This window comes from Odocoileus virginianus, chromosome 7, assembly GCF_023699985.2.
Source record: "Odocoileus virginianus isolate 20LAN1187 ecotype Illinois chromosome 7, Ovbor_1.2, whole genome shotgun sequence".
NCBI classification, from domain to species: domain Eukaryota; kingdom Metazoa; phylum Chordata; class Mammalia; order Artiodactyla; family Cervidae; genus Odocoileus; species Odocoileus virginianus.
In genome coordinates, this window is record NC_069680.1 from 19,345,081 (window position 1) to 19,363,528 (window position 18,448).

General features: G+C 45.3%; 1 protein-coding gene across 3 annotated transcripts in view; it reads right to left on the reverse strand.

Annotated features, from left to right (window-relative positions):
* Positions 1 to 18,448, reverse strand: part of HSPA12A (heat shock protein family A (Hsp70) member 12A) — a 169,385-nt gene that overhangs the window by 142,921 nt on the left and 8,016 nt on the right. For 2 of the 3 annotated variants that reach the window (XM_070470254.1, XM_020902694.2), the window contains exon 2: positions 11,465 to 11,552. In XM_070470254.1, coding sequence (XP_070326355.1) covers positions 11,465 to 11,552 — 88 coding nt within the window. Of the gene's footprint in view, positions 1 to 11,464; positions 11,553 to 11,732; positions 11,793 to 18,448 lie in introns of all 3 variants that reach the window. The other variant, XM_070470255.1, reaches the window with a different exon arrangement.

Consider the following 18,448-nt stretch of genomic DNA (forward strand, 5'->3'; position numbering starts at 1 on the left):
CAGTTTCTGAATTTTGACAAACATCTTAGGAAGACCATTGTCGACACAGGAATATCGAAGAAGAAGAAACTCGTTTTGCCATTTTAGGGACCACAATAGAGATGGGAGGACCAGGGTGGAGCTGAGATGAGCCCAGAGGACAATCGCTGGGATCACCTGGGGAGGGATGCAGCCTGCATCTCACCCTGCCCATTGTCTCCATCACTGCCATGGCCACGAAGACCACGAGTACACGTCAGTTCTCAGTGCTCATGAATCATGGCGAATCAGCACCACTTGCCATGGCGGCCTCTCCTCCTCCTAGGAGACCTTCACCATTCAACTTCCAGGGCCCATGCTTTTCCTCTCCTTCACTCACACAGCATCTCAGACTCTTCCATTTCTTCTTTCTCTTCTCCACAAGCTCCAAATGTGGGAGTATCCAAGGCTTTAATCGGCAGACATGTCTTTTCCATCAACACTCTTTCCTTGAGGAAGTGTCTTCCATCTTCTTTTCTTCAGCCGTGCCACACAGCCTGTGAGATCTTAGCTCCCTGACCAAGGATCAAACCCATATCCCTTGCAGTGGAAGCGAAAAGTCCTAACCACTGGACCGCCAGGGAATTCCCTCTTCTATTTTCTCGGCTTTAAACCCCATCAGTGGGTGAAAGCTCCCACCCTGATATTTCTAGCCCAAGGCCCCCCCCACCTCCACTTGCACGTGTAATAGGTAACTCCGACAAACAGGCCCCCTCCCCTTCCTCCAGTCATCTGGACCTCAGTAACTGCTAACTTCATCTTTCCAGTTGATTGAGTCAAAAATGCTGGCATCTTTTTTACTCATCTCTTTCACATCCTACGTCCAGTTGCCAGAATCCCCAGATCCTACATTTCCCACTTCTCACCACCTCCACCCTGTTGTACTGACCCAAACCAGCACTATCTCCCATCTATACCTCGAGACGGCTTCCTAACTGGTCTCACTGCCTAGCCCACTCCCCATCAAAGTCTCTTCTCAGCACAACCATTGGGATCCTTTAAAAACATGTAAGTTAGATCATGCCATTCTAACACTCAAGACCCTTACTTCCTGTCTCAGAGGTCAAGCTGCCATCAAGTTCTTTGACCAGGGATCAAATCCAGGCCTCCTGCATTGGGAGCATGAAGTCTTAGCCACTAGACCAACAGGGAAGTCCCTCTCCCCATTCATCTTTATTTTTCCTCTGTACCATTTATCATATGATATATTTGTCAAGATTTGTAAACACACACACACATACCAGAATGTAAGCTCCACAAGGACAGGAATTTCCATGTCTTATTCACTGCTGTATTTTCATGTCTAGGACAGATGCTAAATAAATATCTGTTGGCTGCTTTGCAGTTACACATGGGTTCATCTGTGTCACTTGCCATCTTGACCACATAGGACCTCAGGGGACAGGATGACAAGTCACATCCCGCCACAGTACCCACAGTGGGACTTGATGGCACTGGACTGACCTGTCCACCTTTTCTGTGTCTGTTACATCTCAGGATTTCCAGAGCCTACCTGTGTGTGTATAAGTCGCCTAGTCATGTCTGACTCTTTGTAACCCCATGGACTATAGCCCGCCAGTCTCCTCTGTCCATGGAATTCTCCAGGCAAGAATACTGGACTGCATAGCCATTCCCTTTTGCAGGGGATCTTCCTGACCCAGGAATCAAAGCTGGGTCTCCCGCATTGCAGGCAGATTCTTTACCATCTGAGCCACCAGGGAAGCCCCTAGTTTTCTGGGGCCTGGGAAAAAAAATGTGAGTAAAGGCTTATCGAATTAGTGAAATCCAGATAATTCAGCTCAAAGAGGAACCTGAATTAAATGAGATAACAAGAAACCACAGATGTGGGTTAAAAGATCCCTATTCATGTTCTTCCCATCCACTGGTGTTTGCTCAGGCAACTGCATCACTATGTCTAGCACACAGCAGCAGTATTTCACTGTGGGTACAGGAAGCTGTCCACCTAAGTCTACCAAGGATGTGGAGTTCTTGAGTTTCTGTCCACATTCACACTGGCTCCCACCACCGTCCACACATGAACTTTCTCCATCATGACTGGAGGGGGCTCAGGATAAGTTATCATATGCCTTGGGTTCTAGTCTTCCCTCCACACTTACCAGACTTAAGTATGACTTCACTGTGATTCTCTATTTCTTCATCTGAAGTTAATTCTTTTACAATAAAAGAATAACTGGCTTGTGAGTTTGGGAGAAAAGATTCAGGATTAACTGTTAAAGGAGACGTATGGTCTATGAACATGTAGAAAGCCAAGACCACTAGGACCCACAGTGGACTCCTAGAGGGAAAGCTCTGTCAGATAAAACTGTTCCCTTCTTTGAAGGGATTATTAGACTGTATAGAAATGCAGCAGATCAAAGATTTATGAATTCAGTTGATAAGTTCAGGGGAGGCTGACCAGTGGTTTGAATACAAGACTACTGAGCCAGGTGTAAGGAAGTTGTTTCTACAATATATAAAGAGCACTTACAAATAAATAATAAAAAGATAACCCAGTGCTAAAATGGGCAGAGGATAAGAATAGATGTTTTTCCAAAGAAATTTTATAAATGACCAATTAGCAAATGAGAAGATGCCATCATTAAGCATCCATGAAAAGCAAATCAAAACACAATGAAATATCACTTTACACATGGGAGAAAGACTATAATAAAAAAGACAGATTAACGGCTATTGGCCAGGTTGTGGAGGAATAAGAACCCTCATACACTGCTGATTGAGATATAAAATGGTGCAGTGGCTTTGGAAAACAATCTGGCAGTATCTCAAAAAGTTAAACACAGAGTTACCATGACCCAGAAATTCCACTCCGAGGTATACACTCAAAGGAAGTAAAAAATGCATCTGCACAAAAGCATGAATGTAAATGTTCACATCAGCATTATTCACAACAACCAATAAGTGGAGACAACTCAAATGTCCATCAACTGACTAATGAATAAACAAACTGTGGCTTCTCCATACAATGCAATATTACTGAGCAACAAAACGTAGTCAAGTACTGGCATATGCTATAATATGGATGAACCTTAAAAACATTGCACTAAATGAAAAAAAAAACAACAGTTACAAGATGTCACATCCTGCATGATTGAATTTATATGAAGTATCCAGAATAGGCAACTCTTAGTATCAGAAAACAATGAGTGTTTCCCATGGTGGGGGTTTGGGGAGGGGGAATGGAGACTGACTGCTATGGGAAAAGGAGATTCCTTTTGGGGTAATAAAAACGTTTTAAAATTGATCTGGTGATGGCTGTACAATTCCATGACACCCTAAAAATCATTGAACTGTACCCTTTAAATGAAAGAATTGTATGGTATGTGAATTGTAGCTCAATAAAATTACTATTAAAGCAGGGGGCATATCAACAAATTGGATCTCAGAATGACAAAGGCTTTAAAATCACATTCCAGGAAGAAAAGCTGAAGACACTGGGGATAAAACAGAAGATGCTACAGTCAAATATTTAAGGGCTCAATGTGGAAAGGGAATTAGGTGCTCGGTGTGGTCTCCAAGCAGACTCTGCTCCTGCTTCTGGATTGTTCACTGCCCTCCCACCCCCAATATCTCCGACACATTTACAAGTCTCAGCTTACCTGTCACCTCCAAGGGACATTCCCCCAACTCCCCTCCCCCATCATCTTTGCTGTGCACACCTGATCATCACATGTTTGTTTTAACTACAGGGTTACAGTCTGAAGAACTCAGTGAATTACCAGCTCCATGAAGGGAGTGTCTAGATTTTCAATCACCTTCGTCTCCCCAGAATTTATCACTGTGCCTAGCATAGATGAATGCTTAATATGTATTTATTAAATGAACAAACGAACAAGAAATATAACTATCAGAGACTACAGACAGACAGTCTGAGAGTCTGAGTTGAGAGAGACTCAGTTCTCTAAAATTGATCTGGTGATGGCTGTACAATTCCATGATACACTAAAAATCATTGAACTGTACACTTAAAAGGAGTGAATTGTATGGTATGTGACTTGTAGCTCAATAATATCATTATTAAAGTGGGGGGGCATATCAACAAACTGGATCTCAGAATGACAAAAGACTGTAAAACCACATTCCAGGAAGAAAAGCTGAAGACACTGGGGGTAAAACAGAAGACACTGCAGTCAAGGGAGAATGGAGAGAGAGGGAGAACCTTCTGAGAGTCAGAGCTGCCAGCAGACTGGATAAGTTGCCCTAAACACCTCTGCACCTCCCTTCATGGGAACTGGTCAAGCACGTGGGGGAGAGGCGTCAGGGAACAGAGTAACGCGCCAAAGAGATGGTTAGCTGGGATCTCCTTCCCTGCTGTTAGAAATCTCATATATAGTTCATGTGCTCCAGAAAGGTCCTGAAAGGCAGATATGTGCATGCTTAGTCACTCAGTCATGTCCAACTCTTTGTGATCCTATGGACTGCAGCCCACCAGGCTTCTCTGTCCATGAGGATTCTCCAGGAAAGAATACTGGAGTGAGTTGCCATGCCCTCCTCCAGGGGATCTTTCCATTCCAGGAATCAAACCAGGGTCTCCTGCTTTGCAGGCAGATTCTTTACTAGCTAAGTTACCAGAAAGAAAGTGAAGCTGCTCAGTTGTGTCCGACTCTTTATGACCCCATGGACTGTAGCCTACTAGGCTCCTCTGTCCATGGGATTTTCCAGGCAAGAGTACTGGAGTGTGTTGCCATTTCCTTCTCCTGGGGACCTTCCCAACCTAGAGTGAACCCAGGTCTCCCGCATTGCAGGCAGACACTTTACCATCTGAGCCACCAGGGAAGTCACTAGGCTACCAGGGAAAAAAGCTACCAGGGAAAGGCAGATAACAGAAGTAATTTGTCAGTTCAATCACGCATAAACTCTCGATCAAGCAGCAGCCACAGATAACAGTGCATCCTTCTAGATGGTGGAAATGCAGCATTTCACATGGACAAATACTGCTTTAGTTAATGAGGGACGATGAACATCTCACAACCTCTCACATAGCTCATGCTTTTTGGATGCTTAATGGGTGCTGGGCACTCTGCTAAAAATTTCATGTGCATCTGATTCTCTTCAAACCCACTGAGGCAAATATGTAGTATCATTCATAGTTCGTGTCACAGATGGAGAAACTGGAGTGTAGAGAATCATGTAACCTTCTCAAGATCACAGAACAGCACATGGCAAAGCCCATTCAGATCCCCTGGAACCTGAGTCCAGACTCCAGCAAAGGTTCCACTGATGCCTGCTGAATGAATCACTGGATGAATGAATGAATGAGGGCTCAGCTTCCACCTGAGGAAGAACTGAGTTTTTCTTAACCAAGTGCTTTGTTCTTATCTCACAAATGTTCTATATCTTAACGTCACTCATCTCTATCTGGATCGCCCTATTCTAAGGCTAAAAATGGGGTCATTTAACAGCATTTCTTTGGCTCCAATTCCCACCTGCCACTGGAGGAGTCTTCCTCCAACTGAACTGAACTGAAGTCGCTCAGTCGTGTCTGATTCTTTGTGACCCCATGGACTATAGCCTACCAGGCTTCTCCGTCTATGGAGTTTTCCAGGCAAGAGTATTGGAGCGGGTGGCCATTTCCTTCTCCAGGGGATCTCCCCAAACCAGGAATCGAACCCAGGTCTCCCGCATTGCAGGCAGACACTTTATCATCAGAGTCACCTGGGGAAGCTCCTAAGTCTTCCTCCAGGAGAGCCTCAAATACCTCCTTGGATGGGCCTCCTCGCTGTCTCCCAGGCTTCTGTCTCCCATGGAGCCGCTGCAGGGCCCTCACCACGGGAGGCAGAGCCACCCTGGGCTGCGGCCAGCCCCCCCCCCCCCCGCCCCTCGGCTGAAGCCGATTGGCCCCTGCAGCCACGGCAATGCCGCTGCACCCACTTGGAAGGCGTGGGGCCGCCTCCTGCTGGTACAGGCGCTGCCCGTGCTGGTGCGCCCGCCACCGCCAGTGTTGGTGCCACCGCCCCCACGCAGGTGCCACCAACACTGCCAGCGCCGCGCTCACCGCCTCTGCGCCGCCACATCACTGGAGCCGCTGCCACGTCGCCGGGTCATCACCGCGAGCAGCTGGCCCGGCGCCCCCTGCTCTCAGAACGGGACGTACCTGGGGCAGCGAGGGGCTTCTGTCGTTGTTCGCGCAAGCCTATAGGCAGGGCTATAGGCAGGTGAGGGACAGACTGCGTGACATCAAAGAACAGAAAGTGAAGTCGCTCAGTCATGTCTGACTCTTTGCAACCCCATGGACTGAAGCCCGCCAGGCTCCTCCATCCATGGAATTTTCCAAGCAAGAGCACTGGAGTGGGTTGCCATGTCCTTCTCCAGAGGGTCTTCCCGGGCCTCGTGTATTGCAGGCAGACGCTCTGCCATCTGATCCACCAAGGAAGCCTCAGTGACATCACGACAGACTCAAAATGACCCTGTCCTCTGAGAGAAGCATCACTCTGCCTGGGAGACGACCAGTTCCTCATGCAAACAGTTTCCTGGAAAACCCAACTCATGTTCTTGATATCTCTGCATCCCACGGGGAAACAGTGGAAGCCAAGCTGGGACCTGCTGCAACCCCCTCCCCCTCCAGCTGCTGCGCAGAGGCTGAGACACACGTTTGTGGCTCGTCTTTCAAAATCCACAGGACCTCATTGGTATGCATCTGTGACTTCACTTTACCCTTGACTTGGCCCTGGTTCCCTTTCAGTCCTTTTTCTCGGGTGTAAAATTCTTATTATTGTATTACACGTATGTCTAAAAAAAAGTCCCTTTTCAAGACAGGAGAGATTACAGAAGTGAAAAGAAATCAAATGAAGAGCAGGCATGAGAACTTGCACGCACATATTTGTAAAAGGAAAGCCCATTTCTAACTGTGGAGTGCTTCAGTGGGGAGTTCTTTCTGAAGAGTTCAAACAAGTAGAAATTCTTGGCCAAATGAATTTGTGCAGGCATGCTCATTTGCGTAGTCATGTCCAACTCTTTGTAAGCCCATGGACCCCAGAGGCCCGCCAGGGTCCTCTGTCCATGGGATTTTCCAGGCAAGAATACTGGAGTGGGTTGCCATGCTCTCCTCCAGGGGATCTTCCCCATCCAGGGATCGAACCCGCAACCCCTGCGTCCCCTTCATTCCAGGAAGATTTTCTACTGCTGAGTCACTGCAGAAACCAAATGACTTGGTAGTTCCATGTGAAAAACAGGGCTCTCTCAGGAAGCCTTACTGAACATGAAATACAGAACAACTGTTCATATCTTGTCCTCTGGAGACATGAAGAACACTGCTGTGCGTGGCTGATCCTGGGCAAAGTTGGCCTTCAGGGCCCCAACCTCCTTGACCTTCAGCCTAGAACTCTTTTCTTAAAAGAGCACGGAGTCTCTCGTTAAGCCCTGGGTAGACCACAAGAGACAATTCATGTGCCTGCCACGTGCTGGCCCTACGCTAAGCGCCACGACATCAGGTGATTTAATAAGAGTGTCACCACCCTCCAGGGCCTCACCATCCAGAGAGGAGAAAACTGAAACCACACACCCAGGCTTATCAGCATGGTGGCTACTTATAATGGGAGGCAGCGTAGATGGGTGGTTCTAGGTCAAGGGTGGTTAATGCGTGTGCTCCAGTCACACTGGCGGGACTGCTCCAGTCCTCTTTCAAGGCGTGTGACCTCAAATATGCACCTGAGTGTCCTCATCAGTAGTGAGCACCCACCTACAACAGCAAAAGCACTTACACTTAGCTGGCAAACAGAAGGCCCTCAATAAAAGGGAACTTGTACCATGATTATACCATGATTACTGAGATGAATGTGAGACTCTGCAGGAGGATACAAAAGAGAGAAAGGTCAATCTAACATGGGGGTGTCAGGAGAAGCTTGGTGGAGGAGGTGGCACAAGGAGTAGGTGGTTTGACAAGCAAATAAGAGGGAGAAAGGCATTCTAAGGATAAAGGAGAATCTGTTCAAAGGCCCTGAGGCATGAAACATCCTGAAATAGCGACAGAACTGCCAGTACATCAGGATGACCAGAGTAAGGGTTTAAGGTCAAAGAAAACAATGGAAAAACAAAATCAGATTTGCCTTTCAGAAAGGCTTAGGTAATATCTGTGCATGCTAAGTTGCTTCAGTTGTATCCGACTCTCTGCAACCCCTTGGAGTGTAGCGCACCAGGCTCCTCTGTTCATGGGCAAGAATACTGGACTGTGTTGCCATTTCCTTCTCCAGGGGATCTTCCTGACCCAGGGACTGAACTTGCATCTCTTAGGTCTCCTGCATTGGCAGGTGGGTTCTTTACCACTAGTGCCACCTGGGAAGCCCCAGATACAGCTCAACAGAATTCCAGTTTTCCAGGGTCACCACTGTAATGATCAGCTATCATGCATACAGTCGGGGGGTACTATATGCAAGAGGACTTCTTGTAATTCACACATTCTTTCCTCTGTTGGCAAGTTCTCAAAAGTGTTTTCTCTATTTCAGTTTTAGTAACTAATTGGATTATTGTTCCACGCTGGTTTAGTTGCCTCAGAAGGTTTTTTTTTTTAATATCCAACAGAATGATTTTTAAATGCTCATCTTCCTAACCACAAGGCCAGTCTTAAGTGGCCACCTCCTGAGCATTCGTAAGAGCCAGAGAGCAATCATTTGCCCTCAGAGTACACATCCAGCTGCAGCGGTCTTGTAGATCAGGACTTGAAACAGATGCAGATGCAGGAAGCAAAGCACAGACAAGGGTCAGTACTGGGGCCAGAAGCAGAACCACATCCCAGGATAGAAGCGGTACAAGGAAACACAGGAAGCTGCTGAAGAAGAGGAAAAAGAGCATGTGCTATGGCACAAAATGGACAGACAAAATGCAAAGTGGGTTTTTAAGGGAATTTAGTGACAAAGGGGGCTTCCCTGATGGCTCAGATCGAAAAAAATTCACCTGCAATGCAGGACACCCGGCTTTGATCCCTAGGTTGGGAAGATCCCCTGGAGGATGGCATGGCAACCCCCTCCAGTATTATTGCCTGGAGAATTCCATGAAAAGAGGAGCCTGGCAAGCTACAGTCCATGGAGGTTGCAGAGAGTCAGACATGACTGAGCAACTAACACTTTCACTTTTCCTTTTTTCAGTGACAAAGGTGGTCCCTGGAGGCGAAGTGTGAGACGGGCAACTAAACTGGTTGAAAATGTCTAGATTCATCTGCTCATTCACCATTCATGAGGTCAGCCTATTAGTCGTGTCTATTACTTCTCTTTGTTCAAACATGTCCTGGGTATTGAGAAAATAACTTGACACCACAGAACAGCACATGGTCTCCAACCAAAAAGAACCCAGGACAGCGGGGAGGGAGCTCAGCGCCATCCGGCACCTGATATATGCCAGATATCGCCCACGGTGTGCTCAGGACACTGTCTCCTTTATTTTCACAACACTCCTTGATAAAACCAATAGACAGTCTGTTTTCTCTGGCCCTACTTTTCACTGTCCCACATTAGAGAAAACAGGGGCAGCAGGTAGGAAAGGCATCATTGTGTGAAGAAAGGAAGCTGCGAAATTAAAGTTTCAGACACCCATCACCTGAATCTCCCATCTCCTTCTTAGAACTGTAATCCTGGGGTCTGGGCTTTGATTTTCATAAGCATGGCTTTTTTAAGTTCACGTTTTTCCCTTTCACACAGCACTGCTCCCAAAACCCCATTGTCTACCAGGTCTGCTAATAGGCTCAGTTAATGTATGTGTGTGTGTGTGTGTGTGTGTGTGTGTGCGCGTGCACGCACGCGCGCGCGCGCGCATCACACACACCCAAGTGCTAGTAGGTTGAATTCAGGCACAAATTGGCCAGGGTGTCAACTCCAAACTCTAGACACTGATGTCCTATTACTGTTACTGGACTGCCTTTTTGTGTCATAGTTGCTGTAGCCCAGGGCTCCAGCACCAGTGGTATTTTGCTTGATTTAAGTTGTTAAAAAAAAAAAGAAAGAAAAACAAAAAATAAGATAATCATATCACCCCATCATGTGGTATATCAACTTAGCACGTATTTCACAGTCAACTGAGAAATTTAAAGAGCGCTATAGAAACAATGAAAGTAAGCATGAGAAATAGGATCTCTATCAATCACTCTTTGCTTCTCAGTGACTTTTCTCCTGAAAAATCAAACAATAAATTATTTATTCAGCTCCAACTATGTGCCAGGTTCTCTATATCCAGTGGAACATGTTAGGATTTTTCACTGTTGTCTTTTCTTCAGTGAAAGATTAAAGGCATTGATTAAAGCACTGATGCTTTAGCTGTTTTCTCCTTGAGGAATTTTATTATTACGAATGTCTTCAGAAGCTTAATGCTTTGATGGCTATGCAGAGCTTTCTGGGTCTTTTTCACTTTGTTTTGTTTTCTCCTACTATTGTTTTTCACCTAAAACTTTTCTTTCCCTACCCTCTGATTTTTTAGGGAGAAAAAAAATCTAGCATCTGGGGTCTGAGACCACTTGAAATGTCTGGGCTGGGGATTGCTAATGACCTCCCAGAGATAACCCAAACTGCTGATTTAGCAAAGGCCATTCTTGACCTTGACACAAGACAAGACAGGCAAAGGGGAAGGACTTGGGAGGGAGCCCTGAAAGAAAAAGGATCATAGAAGCGCTCAGATCTCGCCAGGCCCCCTCCCCCATTCAGCAAACACCTGGCTGAGTTGGAAAACATGACCGGTCCAACCTTCCTATTGGCATCAATTGAAGCTGTCAGCTCTCGGCTTGTCACCAGTTGCACTGGGAGGCCCTGGGCAGCCACAAGAGCCCTAATTAGGCAGAAATGACACTTCTACAACTGACCTGCCAGGACCTTTGGCAAACCATTTAACATCATTAGTTAACATTTTTTAAAAGTGTGAATGTAAATGAACAGCCAGCAGCTTTCAATGGAGTTTGTCGGTGGCATCTCTCCCCCCTTCCCTGCTCACTCTTTCTCTTGTTACATGAATAGTCCGCTTGTTTTCTCCAGAATTGGGTGGGGTGGGTGGGTGGGGGGTGCACTGGGGAAGAAGGAAGAAGAGGACCAGTCCTCTGAGAGGAGAGACGTGTTAAAGCATAAACAAGCTTGGATGAGGGGACAGACCATCTCTTCCTGCCTTAGCCTGGTGCCCGGAGAGCAGGGGGCCGGCATACACCAGGCAAGCTACACAGATGCCAAGTTCTGCTCCACAAGCCATGCTTGTGAGCGTGGACCCTGAACATCCTGGGCTTCGGGTAGGTGGGAAATGACTTCATGAGCCGGGTGCCTGAGATCCTCTTTCTCTCACACCTCTCACCACATGTTGGAATTCTGAACAAGCCAGTCTGAGCAAGCCACGCTTTAGCAAATACCTTAGGACGATGTGTGCACAGATGTACGAGTACCTCGTCCCTCTCTAAAGGAATGGCATCCTGGGGGTGACCACTTCAGACGCGTTTGATACTTACACACATCAGCTCATTTCCTACCTGAAGCAGTCATCTCCCACCTGGAATCACACTTCATTTTGTTCTTTGCTGTACACCCACAGAATCTGTACACACCAACACTCTCCATCTGTAGGAGGGGGAAAAGAGTTACACTGTGACACATCACTTCAGGTGCTTCCAGGCTGCTCTCAAACTGTGCGCTCAGCGGGGCAGACAGGCTGAGAGGCAGCCCAGGGTAGAAGGGAAGCCACAGTTTGGGGGGGGGGTGAAGGGGCAGGGGGGCAGTTGCTGTGGGCCTTTGACTTACCACCTATTCCTTGTGGGGCCCTGGGCAAGGTGCTTTGCCCTGAATCTCAGATGTTTTCATCTGTAAGATAGAGATAAGGCCTTACTACTTCAAGCGAGGGGGAAAAAAACAGCAACATGGAAATATCATGAGAACTGGAAAGTGGTGGGTGAAAGTAAGGAGTTCGGACGCTTAGGAGCTGCCAAAATCGAGGTTCTCATCTATCATTTATCTTGGAGATTTGAAATTGCCAGTCTGTCCTCTCGACTCCCAAGGCAGGCTCCACAAAGCCACAGCACCACCAGCTCCTCCCAGGTCCCCCCCTACCCCACCTCCACTCCTGCCAATTTTCAAAAGGGCTGCAAGTATCCAGTTAGCCCCAAAGTTGTTGATTTTTTCCTTAAGACGTTATGGAAAAATTCCAACCAACTTTTGGGCCAACCCAGTACTACACAGAAAAGTGCTTGGGTGCAAAACAAATGCGGCGATATGAGCCACGTCCTCTCTCTGTTGGATCCTTAAACAGCACAAGAAGGGGAAGCACGGTCGTGTTCATGTCTGGGTTTCCGAGGGCCCCAAGGACAGTGGTAGGTTCACAGTCGTTTGCTGTTTAGTCAGTCGAGTCCAACTTTTTTGCCATCCCCGTGGACTGGGGCCTGCCAGGCTCCTCTGTCCATGGGACATGGCAGGCAACAATACTGGAGTGGATTGCCATTTCCTCCTCCAGGGGACCTTCCTGACCGGAGGATCGAACCCACATTTCATCTCCTGCACTGAAGGCAGATTCTTGACGGCGAAGCCCTCAGGGAAGGTACTCAGAAGATGCACAAAAACCCCACATTTCATCTCCTGCACTGAAGGCAGATTCTTGACGGCGAAGCCCTCAGGGAAGGTACTCAGAAGATGCACAAAAACCGTCTGCTAAGTTAAAACGCAATTGCCCTGTCCAGACCTGTGCTTAGGGCAGCCAGGATGCGTGCGCTTTAGGAAAGCAGCAGAGACCTTCAGTGTGGAGAGCCTTACTTGTCCCTGAATTAAAGACGAGTAAAATCAAGCGGGCAGCAGCAGCGTGTGGTGGAGAATGCCTGTAAGTAGTCACGAGAGAGGAGCGAAAGAAAACAATCTTAGTTTTGGGGCGGAAAGCGAGAGAAAAATATGGGGGGAAATGTCCTTAATAACAGTAAATGGGAAAGGGAGAGAGCAGCTCGTCGTGATGGAGCATTTAGTGCTTTTAAGCTAAATACCTCAGCATATTAAGCAAATAGAGAAAAGCCGGCTAGTGGATGTCAGCAAATTGAACCGACGGGTGCGCAGGGAGCCAATAGGAGGTGGCTGGCGGTGACCCCTTTCCCCATCACGTGCCTGCTCCGCGCCGGCTTGTTTGGTGTTGCTTCGTCCCTCCAGCTGCGGAGCTTATTGAAAAGCTCTCGCTCCCTGCCTGGTTTTGGCACATTTTCTGCAGGTGCCTCCTACTGCGGCCACAATGGGCTGCGATGGAGGTTTAGACCTGTCAACAGCGACCGGGGAGGGGGCGCGGGGGGTGGGGGTGGGGGGGAAGCACGGCCATTGTCTTAAAGGGCCAGCGACATTGTGCGCCGCCGCTGCGGAGCCCGCAGCCCCGCACCTGCTAATGAGACGAGCCCTTTTCTCCCCGCTCTCTCTTTCTCTCTTTAATGATTTAACTTGATCGCTTTGGTTCCTTTCTGGAAGGGGAATTGCTCCATTGATCATATAAAGTAATTGCCTGTAAAACATGGCTCTGCAACGACTGCTACTTCCCTGGCTGAAAATGTCACGGCAATTGAAAAGCTCTTAGCCCAGTTCAGGAATGGGGTTGCTCAAGAGAACAATCTTTGCATAGGTTCCCGCAGCCCCCCCCCCCCCCCACCGCAAACCCCCCACCCCACCCGCCGCGCTGGCCTGTTGCGAAAGTTACAAGTTTTGGGTGCGCTGGATGGATCTGTAGGACAATTTCCCTTCCCTTCCCTGTAGCGAAGCCTGAGACTGTGGGATACGACCCAAACTGAGCTAAAATCATTCTCAACCTGAATATTGGATGTATTCGTTCAAACCCAAGAAACTATTTTTCTGATTCACCCCTGGCTTTCTTTTTTCAGAAACCCTGAATTCCGGCGTGGGGGTGTGCACCGGGGGGTGTGACGCCCACGTGGGTCAAGCTGATTGAGGAGAGAGTTCTTCCTCAGTTCCTGTCAACTAAGAAGACAGTCTCTATGTCTAGGGGTAGCAGGGGCCTTCGTTTGCAAAGAGAAATCGATTTTCTAATTGCTTAAGATTTGCTGATTTTTTCCAGAACTGTCACTTGGCGGCAGCAGTGACACGTGTGGGAACGGGGACCACACACTTAAGGAGTTTTCATAAATAACTTTATTAGTCATTGCCGCACCAATGTGAGGGAGTAATTCACCTGGGGAAAAATTACTTGTCGTAGGCATGAAGCTGCCAGCGAAATAAACAGTGGTTAGTGATGGTTTCATTTTCCTCTGACAAGCGAAAGCTTAAGTTTATATCTGAGTAAGAGAGAGAGAGAGGGTTATTTGCTACCCCCCCCCCCCAGTTGGTGGGAAGCACCACTTGCTAAATGAGATGCTGCCAAGTTAACCAATTTGGGAACCAAGCTTCAGGTGAATCACCTTCCAACTGGATGAGCCATGAATATTTTCTGTAGCTGATGAAGGGCAGAAGACATGCTTGTTATTGTACTTAAAAAAAAAAAAAAAGGCAAAAACATCTGCCTGCTTACTTGAAAGAGTATAGGGAACTTGGCTATAACTAGGTCATTTTAAAAGTATAAATCTGAAGAAAGTCATAGAACTTTTTACATCTAAACCCTCTAAAAGGTCGTGGTACAAGCACGTGGTATAAACAGGTACAACACTTTTTTTTCTTGGAATTTTGGATTTTAGACTTTTAAATCTTTTAATATTGTCAGAATATACATGATACCAGGGCAATTACACATATTACACCAAAATACACTATATATATAATAAAAGGTGTTTTCCCTTTATCTACACATACGATGAAGAAAATTTTAGAACTCTTTACATTTAAACCCATTAAATAAACTGATTCCTGCATAAGAAGAATTACGTTCAGAATCTTTCACCAGCAACAGGAATTTATTTTTCCTATGTGCTTATTATAAGGGAAGGTCTTTTTCTTTTTGGGGGGAGGGGGTCTGTAAAATGAGGGGGTGGAAGTTCTGCTGGGCTCTGTGATTTACTTATCTATAAGAATGATTCCTATCATGGCAAATAGTGAGATGAACACTAAATCCGATCACAGTTATTTCTAGCTGCTCTGCCTATTAGACAGGCAGTCAAGACAAGAGGAAAAGTGGGTTGAGTTTTAAGTAAGCCCCTGAGGCCAAGACCAGGAACACCTGAAGCATCAAGGCCAGATCCCAGACACCCTTGTAAAGCATAGCAGGAGCAGAATAGTGCTGGGAAGGTGGCGTTCGTGGCGGGGGGAGTGGGAGGGTGGCTGGCCTGTGGCTGATGCCCCTGCCCTGGTATCCTCTGCATGAACTCCTGGAGTGGGAGCCTGGGAACCACTGTTAACACTGGTTCACCATGTTTCTGGAGGGGGGAAGAGAAAGAATATTTGGAAAGGAAGAAAACAAGCCAAACCAGCGCATCATCAGGGAATGAATATCAAATCTGCCCGAAGCCAGGACTGGTTTCACTTTTGCATCTTCGCTGCAAGAGGTCTGCATAGAATTCCAAAGTTCAGAGACAAGAAAACGGGGCTGCACGTCCTATTCCTCATGTAGATCTTCATAGCACATGTTAAACCACCTGACTTTACAAGGTAGAACTTAACCTTGGGATACATGTGTTTGAACTTCATAGTAAAGAGAGTTTGTCGAGATGTTTGGCATGTGTTTGTTTGTTTGTTTTGCTTTTTGGTTTGGGGAGGGGTTGTTTCTTTTGTTTTTAGCCGTGCCATGCGGCTTTTGAAATCTTAGTTCCCCAACCAGGGACAGAACCTGGGCTTCTACAGTCAGGGTGCAGAGTCCTAACCACTGGATTGCCAGGGAATTCCCAGACTTGTGTTTAAAAAAAAGAAAAAAGAATGCATTTTAAAGTGCTACATCATCTCTATGTCTATGCACACCTATCCGATGAAAGGTGCACGCTTACTGTTCTGAAAGAGAAGACCTAACATGCTTCATAATCAGATTCTGTAAATTTACTTTCGCAATGAAAGCCACAGGCTTCTCAGCCTGAGTTCTTTATTTACTCAGTGTTCACGGATTACATCCACTAAAAGTTAATGCACAGAAATGTTAAGACCCTTTGTGCTTGAATAAAAAATTAACACCAAACAGGTGGGTAACAGTATCTGTTGAAATGTTTGTATTCTCTATATATATGTGTGTGTGTGTGTGTGTGTGTATATATATATATATATATATATATATATGTTTGTATGCTTGCTTTCCAGTTAAAAAAGGATGTCAATTTGAAACTTGCTTTATAGTTCCTGAATTAATATAGAACCACCAGCTAAGGAAAGAAAAAGATTTTACTCTTTTATCTCTTGGTCCAATGCATGGGATCATTCAGACAGACACTTCAGCTGCAGTTTTTCATGACTAAGTCAGAAATCACAGAAGCTATACAAGCAGGGACTTCACTCCCCTCCCCCATGAAAAACTCGAGCCTACTTTTCTTGTGCCTTACAATTTCCTTGCTAAAAAGTTTCCTTCCTTTCAAAAGTCAGAAAGCACTAAGTGCTCCCATACTGGTTTTCTCCAGTTTGTTAGATACAGGATCATGGCCCCTTTCCTCCCATCATATTCTTTCAGAGTTATAGCTTATTACAAAATATCTACTGGAAATACACACATTAGTCATCAACACAAGTATGATGGACCCACGGGACTAGTTCATTAAAAAGAAAAAAAAACTAAAATTTTATCTATCCATTTTGTCAAAAATGGATGAGATAGGATGGGGTGAGTACAGTCCTAAAGTCTAAATTTGAAGAGCAAGGTGAGTTGCTCATAAACATAAAAATCATGTAGGCTGACTCAGAGGTGACAGCTGAGCCTTTACCCCAGAGGGTACAGGCATGAGTGTGTGTGTGTGATGGTCTCTGGTCCACCAGCCAGGGTCTGGTTTTATGTCAAGTAGGGTAGTGTGTTTTTATCTTAGCATCAAGGATGGGAAAAGAGTGTGAAAAGTTCAAGGCATCCCCTGGTGAGTCACAATCAAACCCAGGCAACGGACACACGGGAAGGTAAAGTGGTTATCCTTCTAGTTAAGAGAAAAAACACACATGGTGATTCCTTTCGTTCTCATAGGACAAATAATACTTGGAGACAAAAAGTCTATTGCAAATATAAATGAAAAGAGAGCTTACACTTTTGAATCCTTCATTTTGATTGCATCTTTGCTTTTTTAGGTTTATAATTATCCCAAAAAAAGAAAACTAATTTTCTAACATTAGGCTTATGAGAAATATACTGAAAAAATATTAATTGGATATCTGTATGTTTATATTTTTCTATCGATAGTCTTAGTTAAGAATTCAAAATGACTCTATTTTCAGTAAAGTAATAAATGATACATAGGACAATATTTATTCTAAGCTTATAAACTGATAAATACTTTACCTATTTCAAATATCATACATTAAAAGCTTTATTTTTGTTCTTATGCTATAAAACATACTCTTTGATTCTTACCCTACAAAAGACAGCTTTTGATTTTGTATGCTCAAAACCAGCGCAGAAATTTTATTTTTCCCTATATCCTATCAGCTTGGCTATAAAGAAAAGAAAGCAGTGATGATTAGGCAACCAAAGTTCAGGTCAAATCCACAAGTGAATAAAAATTCCAGTAAGTGCTGACATGGAATAATTTTACATCCAAAAAAAGGAAATCTGGTACTAGTTCTCTCAAACAGGGACTCTCATTTTAAAATTTTAGAGGTAGAAAAATTCCTTAGAAGGTGCAGACACCTACAGTTAACCGAGATGGCTCTTCTCTGTGAAATTCCCTGCCTCGTGAGTTCATTTCACTATCTTCTTCATTTTCAAATTCCCATAAAAGTCATACAAATATATGGCCATGAACTTTGGGAGAGACGGTTCCTTAGACAAGTTCAGGGACATATTAAGTCACTCTCTTGATCATAAATCAACTCACATTCTCACAACAGTCTAACAGAAGCTTTTGAACAAGTGCAGCTCCTTCTGGGAGCCGAGGAGAGGGTGGACCCCGGATTACTCCCGATCCTGCTTTTGGCCGCATCTCTGCACACAAAAAGAAATGGACACCAGTGGGCACCCCGATACTTCTATTCCAAACCTTACTTTTGCCTCAATTACTTATTTCAAATGCAAATACCATCATACAAAATCACCCTAATACACCTCAGCTCTTTATTTCTGAGAATTACTGTGTTAGATTTTCTTGCATGTTTCTTTTCCTTCTTTCCCCAATTGTATAGCATTTAAAATAGACTTATGCTGACTATAGCCCAAGACAGGCATTACTAATGATGTATTAAAATTCCTTCCATTTTAGAAATAATATTTTTAATTTTTCACTGTACTATGTCTCTCCTTCAAGTATTAATGGAAACAGTATTTGCTTTTCTGAAAAACTGATTCTGATGATTACTACTTTTCTTTCTATAATATCCTCCTAAGGTATTGAATGCACAATCACAAAATGTAATAATTGTATTACTTAATTAAAAACAGG